This window comes from Hyperolius riggenbachi, chromosome 6 (genome assembly GCF_040937935.1).
Source record: "Hyperolius riggenbachi isolate aHypRig1 chromosome 6, aHypRig1.pri, whole genome shotgun sequence".
In the NCBI taxonomy this organism is placed as follows: domain Eukaryota; kingdom Metazoa; phylum Chordata; class Amphibia; order Anura; family Hyperoliidae; genus Hyperolius; species Hyperolius riggenbachi.
Genome location: NC_090651.1, coordinates 267,384,243 through 267,405,820, shown reverse-complemented (window position 1 = coordinate 267,405,820; position 21,578 = coordinate 267,384,243). Strand labels below are relative to the sequence as shown.

Genomic DNA, 21,578 nt, shown 5'->3' with positions numbered 1-21,578 from the left:
TAACCTTTCACTCAAAAATCAATGTTTGCATTTTCATAGAAGTACATTCTTTACTGTTTATCACCAGATTGCATATCTACATTTATCAATATCTTATGAACCATCATTTGCTGTTTATCATTACAATTACTACTATACACCACATTGCTACTTACAGCTGCATTGACTACACTTTATTTTGCTACAGACACTCTATTTCTGTTTGTTGCTTACATAAATAAACCAAGTACAATAATTACATCTTATAATTCTACCAAAAAAACTAGACAAAAACACAATTGCATATTTGTTATTTTCATACTACATACCATAACATACTCTTTCTATATTTTCATTATACACAGATGCACACTCTTTCATAATTCCATCCTTGTTATTGTTTATACAAACAACAATTAAAGTTTGGTATGTACTTAATAGTTTTGGTTGAATACTTGACAATAATAATTTGACAATACATCCCACATCCTACAATTCTTGATAAAGTTGGTTTGGATTTTCCAACATTTTCAATACCTAAACCACTATAAATCCTGAAGATTCGATCGGATTTCTCAATTGAAAACAAAAAACCTTTACATTTTTATTTTTTTTTGAGTACTGATCATTTTAATCAAATTTGGGTACAATCTAACAGAAAAATTGTAATGTGTTTGGCCACCTTCACACTGAGTTGCCAGTTATGCAGCTAAATGTGTCTAACTTTGAATGCAGGTTTACTTTGTTTATAAAGCACGTATCACATCTGACTAAGCTTTTTTTTTTTTTCAGTTTAATAGTGCTATCGAAAAATATAACTGCACGTTGACTGAGAGGAACTACATTAGCGCTGCTGAGCATCTTGAAAAGGTATTTGTCTTCAGACTCTTGGTGACAGACCAACTCCGTTCAATAAGGGCTGTCACTCTGCAAACTAAGTATATTAGAGGAAGTCAAATTGTTCAAAATGCGTATGTGAACAATGACCAATCCAGGCCATATTACTAAAGTCATAAGTGCCATGCAGAAGGAAGGTCTGCATGGCACACTCGCCTCCCTCCCTCATAGTGATGCGTTACCTTGGTGACAGGTGGTTTGTAAAGAGATCTGAACTGTGCAGCTTTCATTGGCCTAGACACACTGTTTCTATGATGTCAGCGTGTTCGGGCCAATGAAAGCTGCACAGGATTTATTTTTGCCATTGCCACATTGTGAATAGCACATTTTAGTGCATTGGATCAAGATCTTGTAAAGACATTTGCTTGCTCCATCTCAGTCTTTCACATTTCATTGCTTTGCTTCTTAGCTACTGATGTGGAACTAGCCCACAGCTCAGGACTTCTGACTGTGGAAAGATGGGATTGTGCACTCACACCAAATACTTTAAATTGGTGCAATCGGTCTATCTGTCAGAGCACAAGACAAGAATTTAACTCTGATCAAATCTTCAGACCAGCAGTCTCCACAGATATACTCTGAAAATTTATATTTGTATTCAGAATTTTCTCTGCAAAAATCACAGTGACAAGCCGTAATACTCGTTCAAGCAAAACATTATCCTTCATTAATTCCAATGATTGACGTTCTTTATACAAGCTCAGTAATATGGCACATAATGATAGTAGCACACATGTAGCATAGAGGTTACAGGACTATATAGTTGCATTGTCCACATGTCCTAGAGGGAGACCTGCATAGGCCATGAGCTTTTTTGGGTGGATTATACTGTATAGTCTTGTAACCTCTATGCTGCATGTGTGCTTTTTTCTATCATTATATGCTGTTTCACTGAGCCTCTGTGAAGGACTGGAATCATTGTTAGAACCAATGTATATCTTTTTTGCTGGAAAGAGTATTATGGCTTGTCGCTGGAAATTTTGCATAAGAAAATTCAGAATTCAAATACACATTTTCAGAGTATATTTGTGGAGAGTGGTGGTGTGAAGACATGAGATGATGTCTTCTGATAGTATATAGTGCTATTCTTAAGGGGCTCATACACCTAACGATTTTCCCGCCGATATACAGCAGATTCGATCACTGTGATAGAATCTGCTGTGAAATGTCGCGCAAACGCTGACAGAACGATCGTTTCCGTCCATGCGGAAGATTTTTCTCGCTCGCCGGCGGGTCAGGAGTGCGTCGATAGCGGCATTCGAATGCCCGCTGACCGACGCAATACAGCGGAGATACATTACCTGTTCCGGCCGGCGCGACTCCCCCGGTCTCCGCTGTCTTCTTCTCCGCTCCAGGACTGCAGCTTCACTGAACTTCCTGTCCCGGCAGGAAGTTTAAACAGTAGAGCACACTCTACTGTTTAAACTTCCCCTAGACAGGAAGTTAGCAAGCCAGCCGGACCGGAGACCAGCGCGGAGAAGAAGACAGTGGAGACCGGGGGAGTCACGCCGGCCAGATTAGGTAATGTATAGCTGGCAGGCAGGCGGCAGCTCCACATATTGTGATCAGTTTCAGGCTGAAATCGATTCACAATCTGTTTGCGGTAAAGGCAGCCATACGATCCCTCTGATCAGATTCGATCAGAGAGGGATCTATCTGTTGGTCGAATCTGATGGCAAATCGACCAGTGTATGGCTACCTTTAGTGGATTGCTTAGTAGGGCAATAGTTTGCCTCTGCCCGCCGGGTAGCTAGTAAGTTATAAAGAGCAGGATTATGACAACTACAGCCTTCTTAGGCTCTGGGAGTTTAAAATAATCTAAAAAATCATAAAAGATCTAGTGCAGGCATGGGCAAACTTGGCCCTCCAGCTGTTAAAGGAGTTATCAGGCAAACCTCCCCCCCCCCCCCCCCCCAAAAAAAAAATGGAGTTTCACTTACCTGGGGCTTCTACCAGCCCCATGCAGCCATCTGGTGCCCTCGTAGTCACTCACTGCTGCTCTGGTCCCCCTCCGTCAGCTAGTTTAGTTTTTGATGACCTCGGGGTCGGCGGGCCGCATTGCGTACAGTTTTATGCATTCCCCTGGTGCAGGAACGTTAACACATACATTTTTACGCGTTAGTGGTTCAACGCGTAAACATTTATGCATGGCACCACTAACGCGTAAAAATTTATGTTTTAATGTTCCTGCACCAGGGGAATGCGTAAAGAGGTCATCAAAAACTACACTAGCTGATGGAGGGGGACCAGAGCAGCAGTGAGTGACTACGAGGGCACCGAATGGCTGCATGGGGCTGGTAGAAGCCCCAGGTAAGTGAAACTTTTTTTTTTTTTTGCCTGATAACTCCTTTAACGGCTGGAGGGCCAAGTTTGCACATGCCTGCACTAGATCTTTTATGATTCTTTTAGATTATTTCAAACTCTCAGAGCCTAATAAGGCTGTAGCTGTGCAGGATCACAGGGACAGAGCATTAGTGCCTTGTATTACAAGTGACTTGATGTGACTAGTTGGTAGCAATATACTTTTTATTCAGGGCTGTGGAGTCAAAGCAATATTTGGGTACATTGAGTCAGAGGTTTCATAAACTGAGGAGTTGGATGATTTTTGGACCCACTTCATAGCCCTGCAAGGACTGTGGAGTCAAAACAATTTTGGGTACCTGGAGTTGGAGTTGGTTTCAAAAACTGAGTAGTCGTATGATTTTTTTGTACCTGCTCCACAGCCCTGATTTTATTAACAGTGGAAAAGATGACCGCAACCTTTCAATGTGTTGTTGAATTGACACTGGAAGATAAAGCTTTAGCTTCCTTATAGGGTAGATGTTTTGCAGCATACAGGCTATCCCAGATTTGTAAACGTCGTGAGACAAAGATAGGAAGAGAGAGCAGAATATAAGTTCTTTCTAGCATTTGGTGCATTTTTACTCCTATTTTGGTGTCAGATTGTTGTTCATTGAAGGGGAGTTGGATATCTGTAGCAATTAATTCCTTCCTTCTACTAGGCACAGAGTTGTCTGAAAATCCTCAAGTCTCGGAAGGGCTTTGAGCTGAAGGTATTGAAAGCTCTTGGAATAGAACTTACGGTGCAGAAGCAGAATATGTTATACCATCTTGGAGAGGAGTGGCAGAAATTAGCTGTATGGAAACTACCACCATTGAAAGGTAACAGCTTGCTTTTCATGTACTTGATTTCAGATTTACTTTTTGCTTATATGGGCTTCAAAGTTCATATACTTTGAAAAAAAAGTTCAAGTTGTGGCAATTAGTTTTACTTGCCTTGCAAATTATTTCTGCATTTAAAAAGGGTTTTCTAATAAAAAGGGACATACCTGCTGTGCCAAATCATAGGACCTCTATGTCCTCCTCAGTGACCATCAGATGCCTGTTCACCGTAGACAAGAGGCTTTGGCTTACTGTGTAGGCGTGGCTGTATTTGCACAGGCGCTGTACGGCCATGCTTGTACACAGCAGGAAGCATGGCCATAAGAACATATCTGACAAGCCACTGCACCGATGTAAACGTAGCAATATTACGACTATTGCGGCACCCAAGGCTTGGCCCAGTCCCCTTCGTTGATTCGTAGTCAGGCTTGTTGGAGTCCCTTACCCAGCTTAGTTGTGCACAACTGCGCATGACCTGGTGGCATGGCGCTTGGATCACGCTCCCTGTTGCCAGGAGTGTTCCTGCGCAGTGTGATAGGACTCATAACCACGTATTCGCAGAATGCTCTTGACCATGGCATCGTGATCAAGAAAGAGTGCCACTAGGTCTGTAGTGTGTGATTCAGCTAGGTCATGGACTTTACCAGGCCTGACAGTGGATCAGCAAGGTGCCCTGGAGGGCAGTGGGGGATCTACAAGACTGAAGGTGGCTCGAAGAAGACCCAGGTAAGTAAAGTGGTTTCAGGGCTGGATCCCACTAGAGCGTTTTTGAGCGTTTAGGGAGCGTGAGCAATCGCTAGCGATTTCCCTAAACGCTCTGCCAATGTAAATGGATGGTGCAAATACCACAGAAGCGATTGCGATTAGCAAAATCGCAAACACAGGACATGCTGCATTTTGTTAGCATTTGCGCTTCAATGTAAAGTATATAATCACTGGCGTAATCGCTCATCAAAACTTGCACGGAGCGATTTTGCTAGCGTTTTGAATGTACACTGTAGCAAAATTAATAGAAAGGACCAATCAGATTTTGAAAACGCTAATCGCTACACAACTGCTTGCAAATTGATACACTTTGTAAAATCACTCCCTAAAACGCTCAGGAAATCGCTTACAAACTGCGCATACAAAACGCTAGCGATTGCGATTAGCGATAGTGTTTTGTAGTGGGTTCCAGGCCTCATACTGCCTCGGATCTCCTAAAGCGGACCTGAACTCTTGCACAGCGCAGGAGGAAAACAGAGTTTAACCTAATTCCCCTCTCAACAGTGACTAATCACCATTGTAATTTGATCTCTCAGATGTATCAGCTGGCTGCCACAGCAGAGCAGCTAATTGGTTAACACAGGATGTTAACCCTATCTTTGCTTCCATGGAAGCAGGAAGTAGACACACTGCAGATTTATAGCAGGATTTGTGTCAGCTGTAACAAATGTTTTTTTCTTTAAATGGTATTATGCTGTTGCTTATCTTTTAGAGCAGAGAGGAAGTTTTGAGTTCAGATCCGCTTTAAGGGTGATTCCTGTGATTAGGTAAAACATTGACAAAGCCAATAGTCCATTACCTACTATGTGCTCCCTCTGCTGGCCACAGCATAGATGGGCAGGTTGTCCTTTTACTAATTCACACACATTGAGAAACCATTTGGAAAAAAGAACGTACGGTTTACTGATTAGTTAAGCAGATGAAGTACAAAAAAAAACCAAAAAAAAAACACTTCAATGGATGAAAACATCAAGTATTGAATTTGCACATTGATGTGATATCTTAACACATTACCAGAGATAAATATATGCTGTTTTCTGCCCAACTCGTTTAGATAACAGTAGCATATCTATGACTCTGGTAATGTTCTTGTGTTGCTACACTTTATGCTACATAATGTACTGCTTATATACACGATCTTTGACATAGACCAGCTTTTGATAAACAGAAATGAGACCGAGAGCCCGATATGGTGCAGTATGTCAGAATGGAATGGAATTAATATAAATCAATAGTAAATGTACTCACAAGGTTGGGTTACCACAAAGGCAACCACTGGAACGGCAAGTGGGGAGAATTATAACCTGACCCCACTCAGGTATTTAAAATGTCGCTCTCTGTAGACAGGAAAAACAGATGGGGATGCACCCCTCCACCCAGGGTGGACTCAATCAATGGAATAATCGAACACAACAGAGGCGCCAGCAAGAATAAAATATTTAAAAACCGTTTAAAAGGAGGGATGTAGGTGGACTCACCTCCCTCAGGTAAAGACCAACCAATGAGCCTTCAATAAACAACATTATTTATTGGGGATTCTCCAAGTATATGCAACGCGTTTCACGGGCAAAACTCCCGCTTCATCAGGCAATCAAGAGCGGAGAAACACTGGGGAAAATCAAGGGGGCAAACAAAAACAAGGGGGCTAAGCCAGAGGACACTTAACAGAACAGACAAAATACATTATACATAATATAATTCTGGACATTATTATGGTTTTTGCTACTTAAATCATCAAATAAATGCTGAATACGTCCGTATATACATAGGTTTTTATTATGTATATATGGACGTATTCAGCATTTATTTATTTGAGGATTTAAGAAGCAAAAACCATAATAATGTCCAGAATTATATTATGTATAATGTATTTTGTCCTGTTAAGTGTCCTCTGGCTTAGCCCCCTTGTTTTTGTTTGCCCCCTTGATTTTCCCCAGTGTTTCTCCGCTCTTGATTGCCTGATGAAGCGGGAGTTTTGCCCATGAAATGCGCTGCATATACTTGGAGAATCCCCAATAAATAATGTTCTTTATTGACGGCTCATTGGCTGGTCTTTACCTGAGGGAGGTGAGTCCACATACATCCATCCTTTTAAATGTTTTTTAAATATTTTATTCTTGCTGGCGTCTCTATTGTGTTAGATTATTACTTTGACATAGACCAGGTTTTGAGTCCTGGCTGGAGCTTGTACCTGCACATTCAGTAAGGAGTGCTAAGGCAAGACACGGTTACTGCTCCAGTGTGACAGGAGAAAAGCGCCATACAAGTTTTACCTTTATTTTATGCTGATTGGCCAAGGGACATGTGGGAGACTTTTAGCAAATGTCTTTCAGTTTTCCTATAAAACCACAATAAGATGGGCATGCTTTCTAGTTTAGGAAGCTTATTCACAACGCAGTAATGTGCTGAAGTAGATCTGCTCTAATATCTCTCTAAATAAAACTGTTTTATTATTAAAGATTACTCAAGTCTGGAGATGATCTTGAAGACTGAATTGCACTTATGTACTTTGCCATCACCTGAAGAATCAAATTCTGGACCAATATTGGGATCCGTCCTTCAGTCCTTGGCCATCTTGGGAGAGCTGAACACTAAGATGAAATTCTTCAGTAAGGCAATAGCTTTACATTATATGCTGGACCAGCTGGTTATGTTGTGCATGTTGCTACCATTTCTCCTCTCTCTTGTAGGCCAGTTGCTGCTGAATTATATCCTTAAGCCTCTTGTTACTTATCCGTCCCTTCATGTCCTGGTGGAGTCCCAGCCTCAGGGTGTTATACTGCGATTTGAGAGCATGACAACCGACTTGGTGCATCCATCTCCAGCTCAAGTGTTTATGAAGCTGAAGCTAGTTCTGGAATTACTACACAACCACTTACTGGGTATGGTTTCTATCTAGCTTTTAAGGTCTGGAATCCACTAAAGTGCTTTTTTGAGAGTTTAGGGATCGCTCTGCCAATGTACATGTAACAAATTCCACAGTAGTGATTGCGATTAGCAAAATCGCAATCGCAGAATGTGCAGCATTTTGGGAGCATTTGCGCTTGAATATAAAGTATATAAGAGCTGGCAAATCGCTCATGAATCGATACACATAGTGATTTGTGTGTGATTTTAACCATTTACTGACAACCTAACGTATTAAAACGTCATGCTTACCGCTATTAACAGCAACATGACGTTTTTAATACGTCCCGCGTTCCCGCCGCTGCTACCGCCGTGTGTCCGCCGCTACCGCCGCTTTTTCCGTCTGGCTTCCGTGCTGGGTGATTGGGGAAGAGGACCGAACGGTCCTCTACCCAATCGCAGTGCCTGGAGTGAATGGACGTGACCGTGAACAGCGGCTACGTCCATTCACAATAACAGGAAATGTAACAATTAAATAAAGTGAAGAAAAAAAAAAAAAAAAAAAAAGTGAACATTTCCTATGAGTGTTCACTAGCGCCATCTTGTGGCCAAAAAGTACATTACACCTACAAAATACATTCATTTTCAAGTATATACAGATCATTAATAAAATAACACTTCCAACCCTCTCCCCCCCCAAAAAAAAACACTTGTAAAAAAAAAATCAGCTAAAAAAAATAAATAAATAGTTGCCTTAGGGACTCAGCTTTGTTAATTTATATTTTATGGTGGGAAATTAATTTTAATTTATTACATAGGGGCTTGTAATTATGGCCAGAATAAAAAAAAAACACAACAGAAAAATAACACTTATATTTCAAAATAATATACTGTCGCCATACATTGTGATAGGGACATCATTTAAACTGTTTAATAATCGGGACAACTTGGCAAATAAACCGTGTTTGTTTTATCCACAGGAGAATGTTTAATTTTAAAACTATAATGGTTGAAAACTGAGAAGAAATGATTTTTTTTCGGTTTTTCTCATTAAACGCATTTAGAATAAAAAAAATTCTTAGCAAAATGTACTATCCACAGAAAGCCTAATTGGTGGCGAAAAAAACGAGGTATAGATCATTTTCTTGTGATAAGTAGTAATAAAGTTATTAGGGAATAAAAGGGAGGAGCACTGACAACTGAAAATTGCTCTGGTCCGTTAGGATAAAAACCCTTGGGGGTGAACTGGTTAAATAACTGCAAACTGTCAAAAAATAATTTGAAAATACCAATCAGAATTAAAAAAGCTAATTGCTATCACAATCACTGGCAAAAGCTTACACTTTTTAAAATCGCTACCAAAGTCGTCTAAAACGCACATGAAATCGCTTGCAAAATGCTAATTAAAAATGCTAGCAATAGCGCTTTGCGATTTGTAGTAGGTTCCATGCCTGAAGCACATGCAAGTTAAGAATGCAAGAGTTGTTGGAGGGCTAAGCAATGGTGTCAGAATTATGCTCTGCTGTGTTTCCAAAACTTGACTGCATAATGCACCGTTATAACTTTGTATTGCCGGAGTACCACCTGGGGTTTTTATTAGAAATGACCTCCTGTCATGAGACACCAGGGGGTTTGTTCACTAAAGTGAAGAGTTTCAGATGTTGAAACCAGGTTGGCTATCCTGAATAAATTGGGGCATTCTGTTATATATCATTACAGTGCCTTTTAAATAAAACTAGAAGAAAAAGGAAGGGGCGCTCTGAGTCCTTTGCGCAACAGTGGTATATACCGATAAGACAGGTCTCACCTGTTTGAGATGCGGCCGGCACAGCGTACACAGCCCGGATACACCTTGTCCCACTTGGCCGAGCCGAGGACTGAGCTCCAGACGCGGGGCGGAAATGACGTCACTCGCTCCAGGAAATGGTGGATCTGTTGCCCAGTAACGCTGGAACGCTCTGTACGGAGCTACCAGCACAGCGCAGCATAGGATAACTTGATAAAGCGGAGACTGTATTTTCACGAAACGCTTTGTTTTGAGAAATTTTATACCTTTATAGCATACATGCCTACTCCTTATCTCCATTGAGAGGCTTTTAGCACAGTTGTCCTATGTTGCGCTGTGCTGGTAGCTCCGTAGGAGGTTAATAGCCAGAGATTTCAGAGGCAGAGGGAAGGAGGGAGCAATCTATTAATAATAATTAATAATCTAAACTTTAGATAAGATATATAGACAAGTTACTTGTCATAGTTAGTTTTTCATCTCGGATCCACTTTAAAAGTATGCAACATTTCCCTCACCTCTAAGTTGGCGGCATGTGATATGATGGGAAATGTTCTTTATAGTTAAATAGTCACTATTTAATTATTCAAGGCAGAATTGCATGTACTTTTGATAATGTATAATCAGATAAGTCCAATGCACTGATACAGGGAAAACAGATATTTGTGTCAGGATTTTAATAAATATTAATAAGAAAGGCCAATGTATCATATTTTTAGTAAACCCATTGCTTTTTTTCTTGCATTTTAAGCAGACCTGAACTCAGAACTTCCTCCCTGCTATAAAAGATGAGCAACAGCATACTAACCTTTAGGCCTCTTTCACAGTGCGACGTTAAAGTCGCACGTTAGAAAATGTTTTAATGTGGACTAACGCACAGCAATATTAAGTCTGTGCAACATTCACAGTGCACACGTTGCGTTGTGTGTAACGTGTAGCAATATTTAGAGAGTGCTGCATGCTGTGCGTTTAGCAATAAATCTGCTGCGTTGTGTGTGTTGCACATGCTCAGTAACGTTTTTTTTTTAATGTAACGCATGCGCCGTTTTATTTTTTTTTAATGTAACGCATGCGCCGTTTTTGTTCCATCATTGAGCAACGAAAACGGAGCATCAAACGCATGGCTAAAGAATGTAGTATATCGTCCAAGTTATAGTCTTTCAATGCGTTGCATTAGGGGCACGTTATGCGACCTTAACCACTTGAGGACCTAGGGCTTTCTACCCCTTAAGGACCGGCCACTTTTTTTCCATTCAGACCACTGCAGCTTTCACGGTTTATTGCTCGCTCATACAACCTACCACCTAAATGAATTTTGGCTCCTTTTCTTGTCACTAATAAAGCTTTCTTTTGGTGCTATTTAATTGCTCCTGCGATTTTTACTTTTTATTATATTCAGCAAAAAAGACATGAATTTTGGCAAAAAAATGATTTTTTTAACTTTCTGTGCTGACAGTTTTCAAATAAAGTAAAATTTCTGTATACATGCAGCGCGAAAAATGTGGACAAACATGTTTTTGATAAAAAAAACCCCCATTCAGCGTATATTTATTGGTTTGGGTAAAAGTTATAGCGTTTACAAACGATGGTGCAAAAAGTGAATTTTCCCATTTTCAAGCATCTATGACTTTTCTGACCCCCTGTCATGTTTCATGAGGGGCTAGAATTCCAGGATAGTATAAATACCCCCCAAATGACCCCATTTTGGAAAGAAGACATCCCAAAGTATTCACTGAGAGGCATAGTGAGTTCATAGAAGATATTATTTTTTGTCACAAGTAAGCGGAAAATGACACTTTGTGAGAAAAAAAAAAAAAAAAAAAAAAGTTTCCATTTCTTCTAACTTGCACCAAAAAAAAATGAAATCTGCCACAGACTCACCATACCCCTCTCTGAATACCTTGAAGGGTCTACTTTCCAAAATGGGGTCATTTGTGGGGTGTGTTTACTGTCCTGACATTTTGGGGGTGTGCTAAATTGTAAGCACCCCTGTAAAGCCTAAAGGTGCTCATTGGACTTTGGACCCCTTAGCGCAGTTAGGCTGCAAAAAAGTGCCACACATGTGGTATTGCCGTACTCAGGAGAAGTAGTATAATGTGTTTTGGGGTGTATTTTTACACATACCCATGCTAGGTGGGAGAAATATCTCTGTAAATGACAATTTGTTATTTTTTTTTACACACAATTGTCCATTTACAGAGATATTTCTCCCACTCAGCATGGGTATGTGTAAAAATACACCACAAAACACATTATACTACTTCTGAGTACGGCGATACCACATGTGTGGCCCTTTTTTGCACCCTAACTGCGCTAAAGGGCCCAAAGTCCAATGAGTACCTTTAGGATTTCACAGGTCATTTTGAGAAATTTCGTTTCAAGACTACTCCTCACGGTTTAGGGCCCCTAAAATGCCAGGGCAGTATAGGAACCCCACAAATGACCCCATTTTAGAAAGAAGACACCCCAAGGTATTCCGTTAGGAGTATGGCGAGTTCATAGAAGATTTTATTTTTTGTCACAAGTTAGCGGAAAATGACACTTTGTGAAAAAACACAATTAAAATCAATTTCCGCTAACTTTTGACAAAAAATAAAATCTTCTATGAACGCACCATACTCCTAACGGAATACCTTGGGGTGTCTTCTTTCTAAAATGGGGTCATTTGTGGGGTTCCTATACTGCCCTGGCATTTTAGGGGCCCTAAACCGTGAGGAGTAGTCTTGAAACGAAATTTCTCAAAATGACCTGTGAAATCCTAAAGGTACTCATTGGACTTTGGGCCCTTTAGCGCAGTTAGGGTGCAAAAAAGTGCCACACATGTGGTATCGCCATACTCGGGAGAAGTAGTACAATGTGTTTTGGGGTGTATTTTTACACATACCCATGCTGGGTGGGAGAAATACCTCTGTAAATGGACAATTGTGTGTAAAAAAATCAAAAGATTGTCATTTACAGAGGTATTTCTCCCACCCAGCATGGGTATGTGTAAAAATACACCCCAAAACACATTGTACTACTTCTCCCGAGTACGGCGATACCACATGTGTGGCACTTTTTTGCACCCTAACTGCACTAAGGGGCCCAAAGTCCAATGAGTACCTTTAGGATTTCACAGGTCATTTTTGTTTCAAGACTACTCCTCACGGTTTAGGGCCCCTAAAATGCCAGGGCAGTATAGGAACCCCACTAATGACCCCATTTTAGAAAGAAGACACCCCAAGGTATTCCGTTAGGAGTATGGTGAGTTCATAGAAGTTTTTATTTTTTTGTCACAAGTTAGCGGAAATTGATTTTAATAGTTTTTTTTCACAAAGTGTCATTTTCCGCTAACTTGTGACAAAAAATAAAATCTTCTATGAACTCACCATACTCCGTACGGAATACCTTTGGGTGTCTTCTTTCTAGAATGGGGTCATTTGTGGGGTTCCTATACTGCCCTGGCATTTTAGGGGCCCTAAACCGTGAGGAGTAGTCTTGAAACCAAATGTCGCAAAATGACCTGTGAAATCCTAAAGGTACTCATTGGACTTTGGGCCCCTTAGCGTACTTAGGGTGTAAAAAAGTGCCACACATGTGGTACCGCTGTACTCAGGAGAAGTAGTATAATGCGTTTTGGGGTGTATTTTTACACATACCCATGCTAAGTGGGAGAAATATCTCTGTAAATGACAATTGTTTGATTTTTTTACACACAATTGTCCATTTACATAGAAATTTCTCCCACCCAGCATGGGTATGTGTAAAAATACACCCCAAAACACATTATACTACTTTTCCTGAGTACGGCGGTACCACATGTGTGACACTTTTTTGCAGCCTAGGTGCGCTAAGGGGCCCAACGTCCTATTCACAGGTCATTTTGAAGCATTTGTTTTCTAGACTACTCCTCGCGGTTTAGGGCCCCTAAAATGCCAGGGCAGTATAGGAACCCCACAAGTGACCCCATTTTAGAAAGAAGACACCCCAAGGTATTCCGTTAGGTATATGGCGAGTTCATAGAAGATTTTATTTTTTGTCACAAGTTAGTGAAAAATGACACTTTGTGAAAAAAAAACAATAAAAATTAATTTCCGCTAACTTTTGACAAAAAATAAAATCTTCTATGAACTCGTCATACACCTAACATAATACCTTGGGGTGTCTTTTTTTTCTAAAATGGGGTCACTTGTGGGGTTCCTATACCGCCCTGGCATTTTACAGGCCCAAAACCGTGAGTAGTCTGGAAACCAAATGTCTCAAAATGACTGTTCAGGGGTATAAGCATCTGCAAATTTTGATGACAGGTGGTCTATGAGGGGGCGAATTTTGTGGAACCGGTCATAAGCAGGGTGGCCTTTTAGATGACAGGTTGTATTGGGCCTGATCTGATGGATAGGAGTGCTAGGGGGGTGACAGGAGGTGATTGATGGGTGTCTCAGGGGGTGGTTAGAGGGGAAAATAGATGCAATCCATGCACTGGGGAGGTGATCGGAAGGGGGTCTGAGGGTTTGACCGAGTGATCAGGAGCCCACACGGGGCAAATTGGGGCCTGATCTGATGGGTAGGTGTGCTAGGGGGTGACAGGAGGTGATTGATGGGTGTCTCAAGGTGTGATTAGAGGGGGGAATAGATGCAAGCAATGCACTGGCGAGGTGATCAGGGCTGGGGTCTGAGGGCATTCTGAGGGTGTGGGCGGGTGATTGAGTGCCCTAGGGGCAGATAGGGGTCTAATCTGATAGGTAGCAGTGACAGGGGGTGATTGATGGGTAATTAGTGGGTGTTTAGAGGAGAGAATAGATGGAAACACTGCGCTTGGGTGGTGATCTGATGTCGGATCTGCGGGCGATCTATTGGTGTGGGTGGGTGATCAGTTTGCCCGCAAGGGGCAGGTTAGGGGCTGATTGATGGGTGGCAGTGACAGCGGGTGATTGATGGGTGGCAGTGACAGGGGGTGATTGATGGGTGGCAGTGACAGGGGCTGATTGATAGGTGATTGACAGGTAATCAGTGGGTTATTACAGGGGAGAACAGATGTAAATATTGCACTGGCGAATTGATAAGGGGGGGTCTGAGGGCAATCTGAGCGTGTAGGCGGGCGATTGGGTGCCCGCAAGGGGCAGATTAGGGTCTGATCTGATAGGTAACAGTGACAGGTGGTGATAGGGAGTGATTGATGGGTGATTGATGGGTAATTAGTGGGTGTTTAGAGGAGAGAATAGATGGAAACACTGCGCTTGGGTGGTGATCTGATGTCGGATCTGCGGGCGATCTATTGGTGTGGGTGGGTGATCAGATTGCCCGCAAGGGGCAGGTTAGGGGCTGATTGATGGGTGGCAGTGACAGGGGGTGACAGGGGGTGATTGATGGGTGATAGGTGATTGGCAGGTGATTGACAGGTGATCAGTGGGTTATTACAGGGAAGGACAGATGTAATTAATGCACTGGCGAATTGATAAGGGGGGGGGGGGGGTCTGAGGGCAATCTGAGCGTGTGGGCGGGTGATTGGGTGCCCGCAAGGGGCAGATTAGGGTCTGATCTGATAGGTAACAGTGACAGGTGGTGATAGGGGGTGATTGATGGGTAATTAGTGGGTGTTTAGAGAAGATAACAGATGTAAACGATACATTTGGGAGGTAATCTGACGGCGGGTTTGCGGGCGATCTAATGGTGTGGGTGGGTGATCAGATTGCCCGCAAGGGGCAGGTTAGGGGCTGATTGATGGGTGGCAGTGACAGGGGGTGATTGATGGGTGATAGGTGATTGGCAGGTGATTGACAGGTGATCAGTGGGTTATTACAGGGAAGAACAGATGTAATTAATGCACTGGTGAATTGATAAGGGGGGGTCAGAGGGCAATCTGAGCGTGTGGGCGGGTGATTGGGTGCCCGCAAGGGGCAGATTAGGGTCTGATCTGATAGGTAAAAGTGACAGGTGGTGATAGGGGGTGATTGATGGGTGATTGATGGGTAATTAGTGGGTGTTTAGAGGAGAGAATAGATGTAAACAATGGATTTGGGAGGTGATCTGATGTCGGATCTGTGGGCGATCTATTGGTGTGGGGGGGTGATCAGATTGCCCGCAAGGGGCAGGTTAGGGGCTGATTGATGGGTGGCAGTGACAGGGGGTGATTGATGGGTGATTGATGGGTGATTGATGGGTGATTGACGGGTGATTGACGGGTGATTGACAGGTGATTGACAGGTGATTGACAGGTGATCAGGGGGATAGATGCATACAGTAAACAGGGGGGGGGTGGTCTGGGGAGAATCTGAGGGGTGGGGGGTGATCAGGAGGGGGCAGGGAGCAGGGGGGGGGGATAAAAAAAAAATAGCGTTGACAGATAGTGACAGGGAGTGATTGATGGGTGATTAGGGGGGTGATTGGGTGCAAACAGGGGTCTGGGGGGTGGGCAGGGGGGGGGTCTGATGGGTGCTGTGGGCGATCTAGGGCAGGGGGGGAGAAATCAGTACGCTTGGGTGCAGACTAGGGTGGCTGCAGCCTGCCCTGGTGGTCCCTCGGACACTGGGACCACCAGGGCAGGAGGCAGCCTGTATAATACACTTTGTAAACATTACAAAGTGTATTATACACTTTGTATGCGGCGATCGCGGGGTTAACATCCCGCCGGCGCTTCCGTATAGCCGGCGGGATGTTGCGGCGAGCGAGCGGTGACAGGCGCCGGCGGAGGATCGCGTCACGGATGACGCGATCGCTCCGCCCATGCCCTTAAATGGACCGCCGCCTCTGTGGGTGAGGCCGTCCTGAAGGGCTCCACTTCCCCGCCGCCCCTGTGTAGTGGGCGGTCGGGAAGTGGTTAAGATCGCATCAAATGCAACGTCCCACTGTGAAAGAGGCCTTAAAGAAAAAACGGTACTTATCCGTTAGCCGGGCGCATCCGGCAGGTGGCGACAAAACTCCACCAGAGTTACAGCTTTCCCTACTATCCATGGCGGCCTGGAGGGGGAATAGTAATTAGCACCACCTGCCGGATGCGCCCGGCTAACGGATAAGTACCGAAAAAACATTTCTTTGTTACAGCCGATACAAATCCTGCAATATATCTGCAGTGTTTTCTTCCTGCTTTCATAGAAGCAGATATTTTTTTAATATCCTGTGTTCACCAATTACCTCTCTGCTGTGGCAGGCAGCTGACACAGCTGAGGGATCAAATTACAACTTGTGCTTAATCACAGATGAGGGGGGATTAGACAGGCTACACTCTAAATACATAAAGGGTGCATTGCTATAGGTTTTCCTTCTTTCCAGTGCAATAGTTCAGGTCCACTTTAAATTATGCCTACTTACAGTCAAGAGCTTTTGGGCTTACATACAACCATTAACATTAGCCCCCCCACTAGAACGTGTTGATAATGATACAAATGGATAAACTCTAGGTCAACTAAGAGGTATGTCAGCTTAGCTATGTGTATTTGGGTGGTGTTAAATTTAGAACAGGTGCAAACACTGATAATGGATACAATCTTCATGGAGCTAATATCTTTAGTGGAAAGTGGACTCAATTCGTGACAAGAACCCCACCTATATGGAGTTATGTTTTTTTATTTCAATTTTAGGTAGGAACTGCAATCTCAGATTCTTTCCTCATAAATAATTGTACTGTGCATTTTCCTCCTAGATGTGCCAGTAGAAAACCAAAAAGGTCAGGAGGGAAGTAAAGTGATTCTAGCAGAGGTTCTCGGTGAGCTAATTTGGGAGGAGATTTCTGAGGCAATCATTAAAGACTGTCTGGTATATTCCATTCCAAATAACAGCAGCAAGCTTGAGCAGTATGAAGAGGTATGCTGACTATTTTTTTTGCTCCAGCTTCTTTCTGTGTAGTATTGTTGGGAAATTTTAGCTGTAATGCTGTTTGATTGCAGGTTATCAAAGCTACAGAGGAGTTTGAAAATGCTCTGAAAGGCATGGGATATCTGAAGGGTGATGCCACAGAGCTACTGAAATATGCCCGGAATATCAACGCTCATTTTGCCAGTAAAAAATGCCAGGAGGTGATTGTGACAGCGAGAAACCTCATGACGTCCGAGATACACAATACGGTGAAGGTGAGGATTTTACTATTTTCAGTACTGCCTTCGCTACCTTTTTAAAGTATAAACTTACTTACTGTATATACTTTAAACTTGAGGACCATAGGCTTACACACCCCCAGTGACCAGGCTATTTATTACAATTCAGCACACTGCAGCTTTAACTGTTTATAGCACAGCCATACAACTTAGCAGCCAAATGAATCTTGCCTCCTTTTCTGCCCACCAACAGAGATTTCTGTTGGTGGGACCTGATTGCTGCTACGGTTCTCTTTTAAATGCATATTTTTTTAGATTGTGATTTCAGTTTTAGTTTTCTGTCCTCTATATGCGTTCTCTTTCCTCATTGATTATTTCATTGACTGGTGAGCATGCCTAACATTTTTCCCCCCCCAGGCATATGGATATAGAAGAATGTATGTAAATATTGCTCATATGTTTTGTTTAGATTTCTCCAAACTCCAAGATAGTTTTACCAAACCTCCAAAGCCCCACTGGAGAGAAGGTGAAAGGAAAAAAGAGTCCGTCACAGGAGGCGTCAGCTTTAGAGAACGAGGCGAAGCTTAGCCAGCATACATTCTGTCTGCCGACTTGTAGGATCAGTGAGTCTGTGGAGAAGCTGATGCAGCTGTCTTACCAGACCCTCTCTGAGGCTACAGCCAGCAATGCACCCTGGTAAGGAGACCCCAAACCTTATCACTCTTCCTAAAAGAATGTATTACGCTCCTTAAATCGGACCTGAACTCTTGCACAGGACACAGGGAAAACCGAGGGAAAGAGCCCCATTCCTCCTCATTTTCTAGTAATCCTAATTGTAATTTGATCTATCAGCTGTGTCATCAAAGAAATTTGGCAGTCCTTCGCAGACCCAGCTAATATGTAAACACAGGATGTTAAACCTTTGTCTGTTTTCATGAAAGCAGGAAGTAGATGCACTGCAGATTTATTGTGGGAGTTCTGTAATTTGTAACAAATGCTCTTGCTTATCTTTTAGAGCAGAGGATGTTCTGAGTTCAGGTCTGCTTTAAAACTCATTTTTTATGTCATTGTATAAGTGAACTATAGAACTCGAGCACAACATGGTCATAATGTAATGAAGAATTTGTAGAACAGCAAATCCAAGCAAATGCTGCATTTAGTAATCTAAAAGCAGATTCTTTGTTGCTTTGGCCTATAGAAACAGTGGAAAGGCTTACATTTAGTTGAGACCATAACGTGAAAGATTGTTTACTGTTCTTCTAATCCAGAAAAAGTTTTTTATATTGACTTGCCGGGTCGGTTGCCTCTGATGCAGTCCCTGAGCCCCGCCCCCTTTCAGGCTAGTGCCATGGCGTTTTCTCTATCCGAGATAGTGCCACATAAGCACCACAGCATTTTACTGAAAGGGGTGGGGCAACGCACCAGAAATCGGCATGCACACTCGGGGGCTTTATTAATGGAAACAGCAGGCAAGTCACTACTGTATAGCTTTCTCTGATTAGAAGATTGATAAAATGTTAATGTTTATTTTTCACTTTATAGTGTCTTTAAGTTTTCATGGTGACTGCAGAGTTTTTTTTAATTGTTACTTGACCATAGTGGCACCATGCAGCACACTGTCACAACCAGGAAGTAGGGGAAGCAACTGGCATTTTGGTCATGTCACCACTTGTGGTGGCTGGATAGTGTAATGGTTAAGGGCTCTGCCTCTGACACAGGAGACCTGGGTTTGAATCTTGGCTCTGCCTGTTTAGTAAGCCAGCATCTATTCAGTAGGAGACCTTGGGCAAGACTCCCTAACACTACTGCCTATAGAGCGCGTACTAGTGGCTGCAGCTCTGGCGCTTTGAGTCCGCCAGGGGAAAAGCGCGATATAAATCTGTGTTTGTTTGTTTGTTGAGATAGCAACCAGGCAACGGTGAAGAGAGGGGGATAGGAATAGAAGAATATAGTCTCACCACTTGGGGTTTACTGGCTGTGTTTAGGGCGGGACTGCAGTGATAGTAGGGATATCACATAATTGACTGCAACAGGAACACATCATGTAGTTGACATATTTGCATAATGTTGTAGAGATGTCACCCGAGTAGCTGAAGGTGTTGTCTTTTGAGTAACACTGGGAGTGACAGACTCCAGCATCAGTCTTCTCATGGAAATAAGTTTCACTTTCCAGAGGCATGTTGTGGTGATATTTCTAAGCACCATAGTCACCTGAGTTACACAGCCCAAGTGGCAAATGCATATAATATCCCAGAGTTAGAAATGGCAGCACGCATATTTCTACAGATTCCAGCACAACAAAATGTTAGAAGTCTTTGCCTGTCGTCATCATTCAACATTTTTTACAGCGCCATATACTTTCCCAGATTTGTAATCCGTTTCACAGCAGAGAACAGACATGGTTGGGTGGGATCAAATCCCAGCTGTGTTGCATTGTTTTGACAGATTTTGCAGTAATATGAGTGCATCGAATGCTAGGTACGCACAATACAATTTTCTGACAGATTTACTGTCAGATCGACTATTTCCAACAGGCCCAAACTGATTTCTGATCCATTTTCCATTCACCTCTATGGAAAATTGGAAATCGGGTTGGAACTGTTGGAAATAGTCTATCTGACAGTAAATCTGTCAGAAAATTGTATTGTGTGTGTGTACCTAGCATAAAACTATGCAGGTCAGGTTGACTTTGAAGCTGGGTACCTCAGTTGAGTTATGTTGACAACTGACACCTATGCATGTGTTTGTTTTCATGTTTAGAGGTATGTAATTTATTTTTTTCCACCACCTTCCCTTCTTTTCAGCTCCATCCAGCTATTCTACACTGTCAGAAACATTTTTCATCTGTTCTATGATGTTGTCCCAACGTATCACAAGTGAGTGTTGCTGCATCTTCATGTACTGCATGGCTTGACTGTATGCATGAAATCTGTGCAGGGATTGAGTGTAGTATACTGTTTTTGTTTTTTTTCATCACTCCTTTTATCTTTTCCTTTCCGTACACATTAAAGTGGTAATTCCTATTTCTATTTGAATACTATACTCTCATGTGCACAGTAAACAGGTGGGACATTCACAGAAACATAGCTCGTGCAAATAGTCAAGCCTTATAAAGCTATGCACATATACACAGAGTTGCAGTAATGTATAAATGGATTATACCCAAAAAAACTAACATCTCAGTAACTACTCTTAGTTACATAAAACATTTGAAATGTTAGTTTTTAGAGTATAAATACACATTCCCTGTGTGTAAAACAAAAAAAAAGTTATGTTCACTGCAGAGAGCAGTAAAAGCTTGCATTTCTCTGGTCATCAGCAAATGTAATCATTGCTGACTTAGGCTCTCTGAGTCATGTGTCTTCACTTTGCTCCCTTCTTTTTTCTGCTGAAGTGACTCAGTTGTTGCCAGGGCAATGTCTGTTCAGCAGAGGGAGTACACATTCCTCAGGGAGCTTCAGATGGCAATTATTACATATGCCTTAATCGATGCATGACGTGAACACCGGACTGAAAATGCAAAATGCCTACCTTCTGCATTTTTTCGCAGCAGCACAGCAAATGGGAATTCAACGCAATGCAAGTCTATAGAAACTGACAATGTCCATTCCCACTCGACTTGTCACCACACGAAAAATGCATATCTGTCCCATAGAAATTTGGCTTTGCCGCCCCGGCTCATCTCGTCCTGGAGACTAGAAAGCTTAGGGCTTCCTGTTTTTGTAAAAGAACCAATGGTTATCCTCCTGCAACAGAGATTTTCATTGGATCATGTGGACCAATGATAATCCTCCCGGTTAGGTAGGATTCACATTTTTTTTCCCCTCCTTGTTAGGTAGGATTCACATGTTTTTTCTTAATGACCAACAGGAAGCCCCAAGCTTCCTAGTTTCCGAACAAGCAGCGGACAAGTGGGGGCGGCGCAGGCGAGGAGAAAAGCGATGGAAGTACCGGTGGCCGGGTAGTAATGCAAACGCAGCGGTTAGTGTGAAAGACACAAGCATTCGCTCAGGTCCTGAGCAGATGTGATTACTGCATCATTTACCCATACGCTGCGTTTTCCGTGTAGTGTGAACACAGTCTAACCCTCTCTATGCTCGCAGGAATGTTCAAGAAATTAACACTTCAGTTTTGTT

At 42.5% G+C, this 21,578-nt stretch overlaps 1 protein-coding gene across 1 annotated transcript in view; it reads left to right on the top strand.

The window, feature by feature from the left end:
* ZW10 (zw10 kinetochore protein) overlaps nucleotides 1-21,578 on the top strand; it is a 57,262-nt gene that overhangs the window by 14,046 nt on the left and 21,638 nt on the right. Inside the window, exons 4-11 of the mRNA XM_068240787.1 lie at nucleotides 772-849; nucleotides 3,879-4,038; nucleotides 7,263-7,412; nucleotides 7,494-7,685; nucleotides 17,052-17,212; nucleotides 17,296-17,478; nucleotides 17,912-18,138; nucleotides 20,247-20,318. Of these exons, the coding sequence (XP_068096888.1) occupies nucleotides 772-849; nucleotides 3,879-4,038; nucleotides 7,263-7,412; nucleotides 7,494-7,685; nucleotides 17,052-17,212; nucleotides 17,296-17,478; nucleotides 17,912-18,138; nucleotides 20,247-20,318 (1,223 nt within the window). The remainder of the gene's footprint in view (nucleotides 1-771; nucleotides 850-3,878; nucleotides 4,039-7,262; nucleotides 7,413-7,493; nucleotides 7,686-17,051; nucleotides 17,213-17,295; nucleotides 17,479-17,911; nucleotides 18,139-20,246; nucleotides 20,319-21,578) is intronic.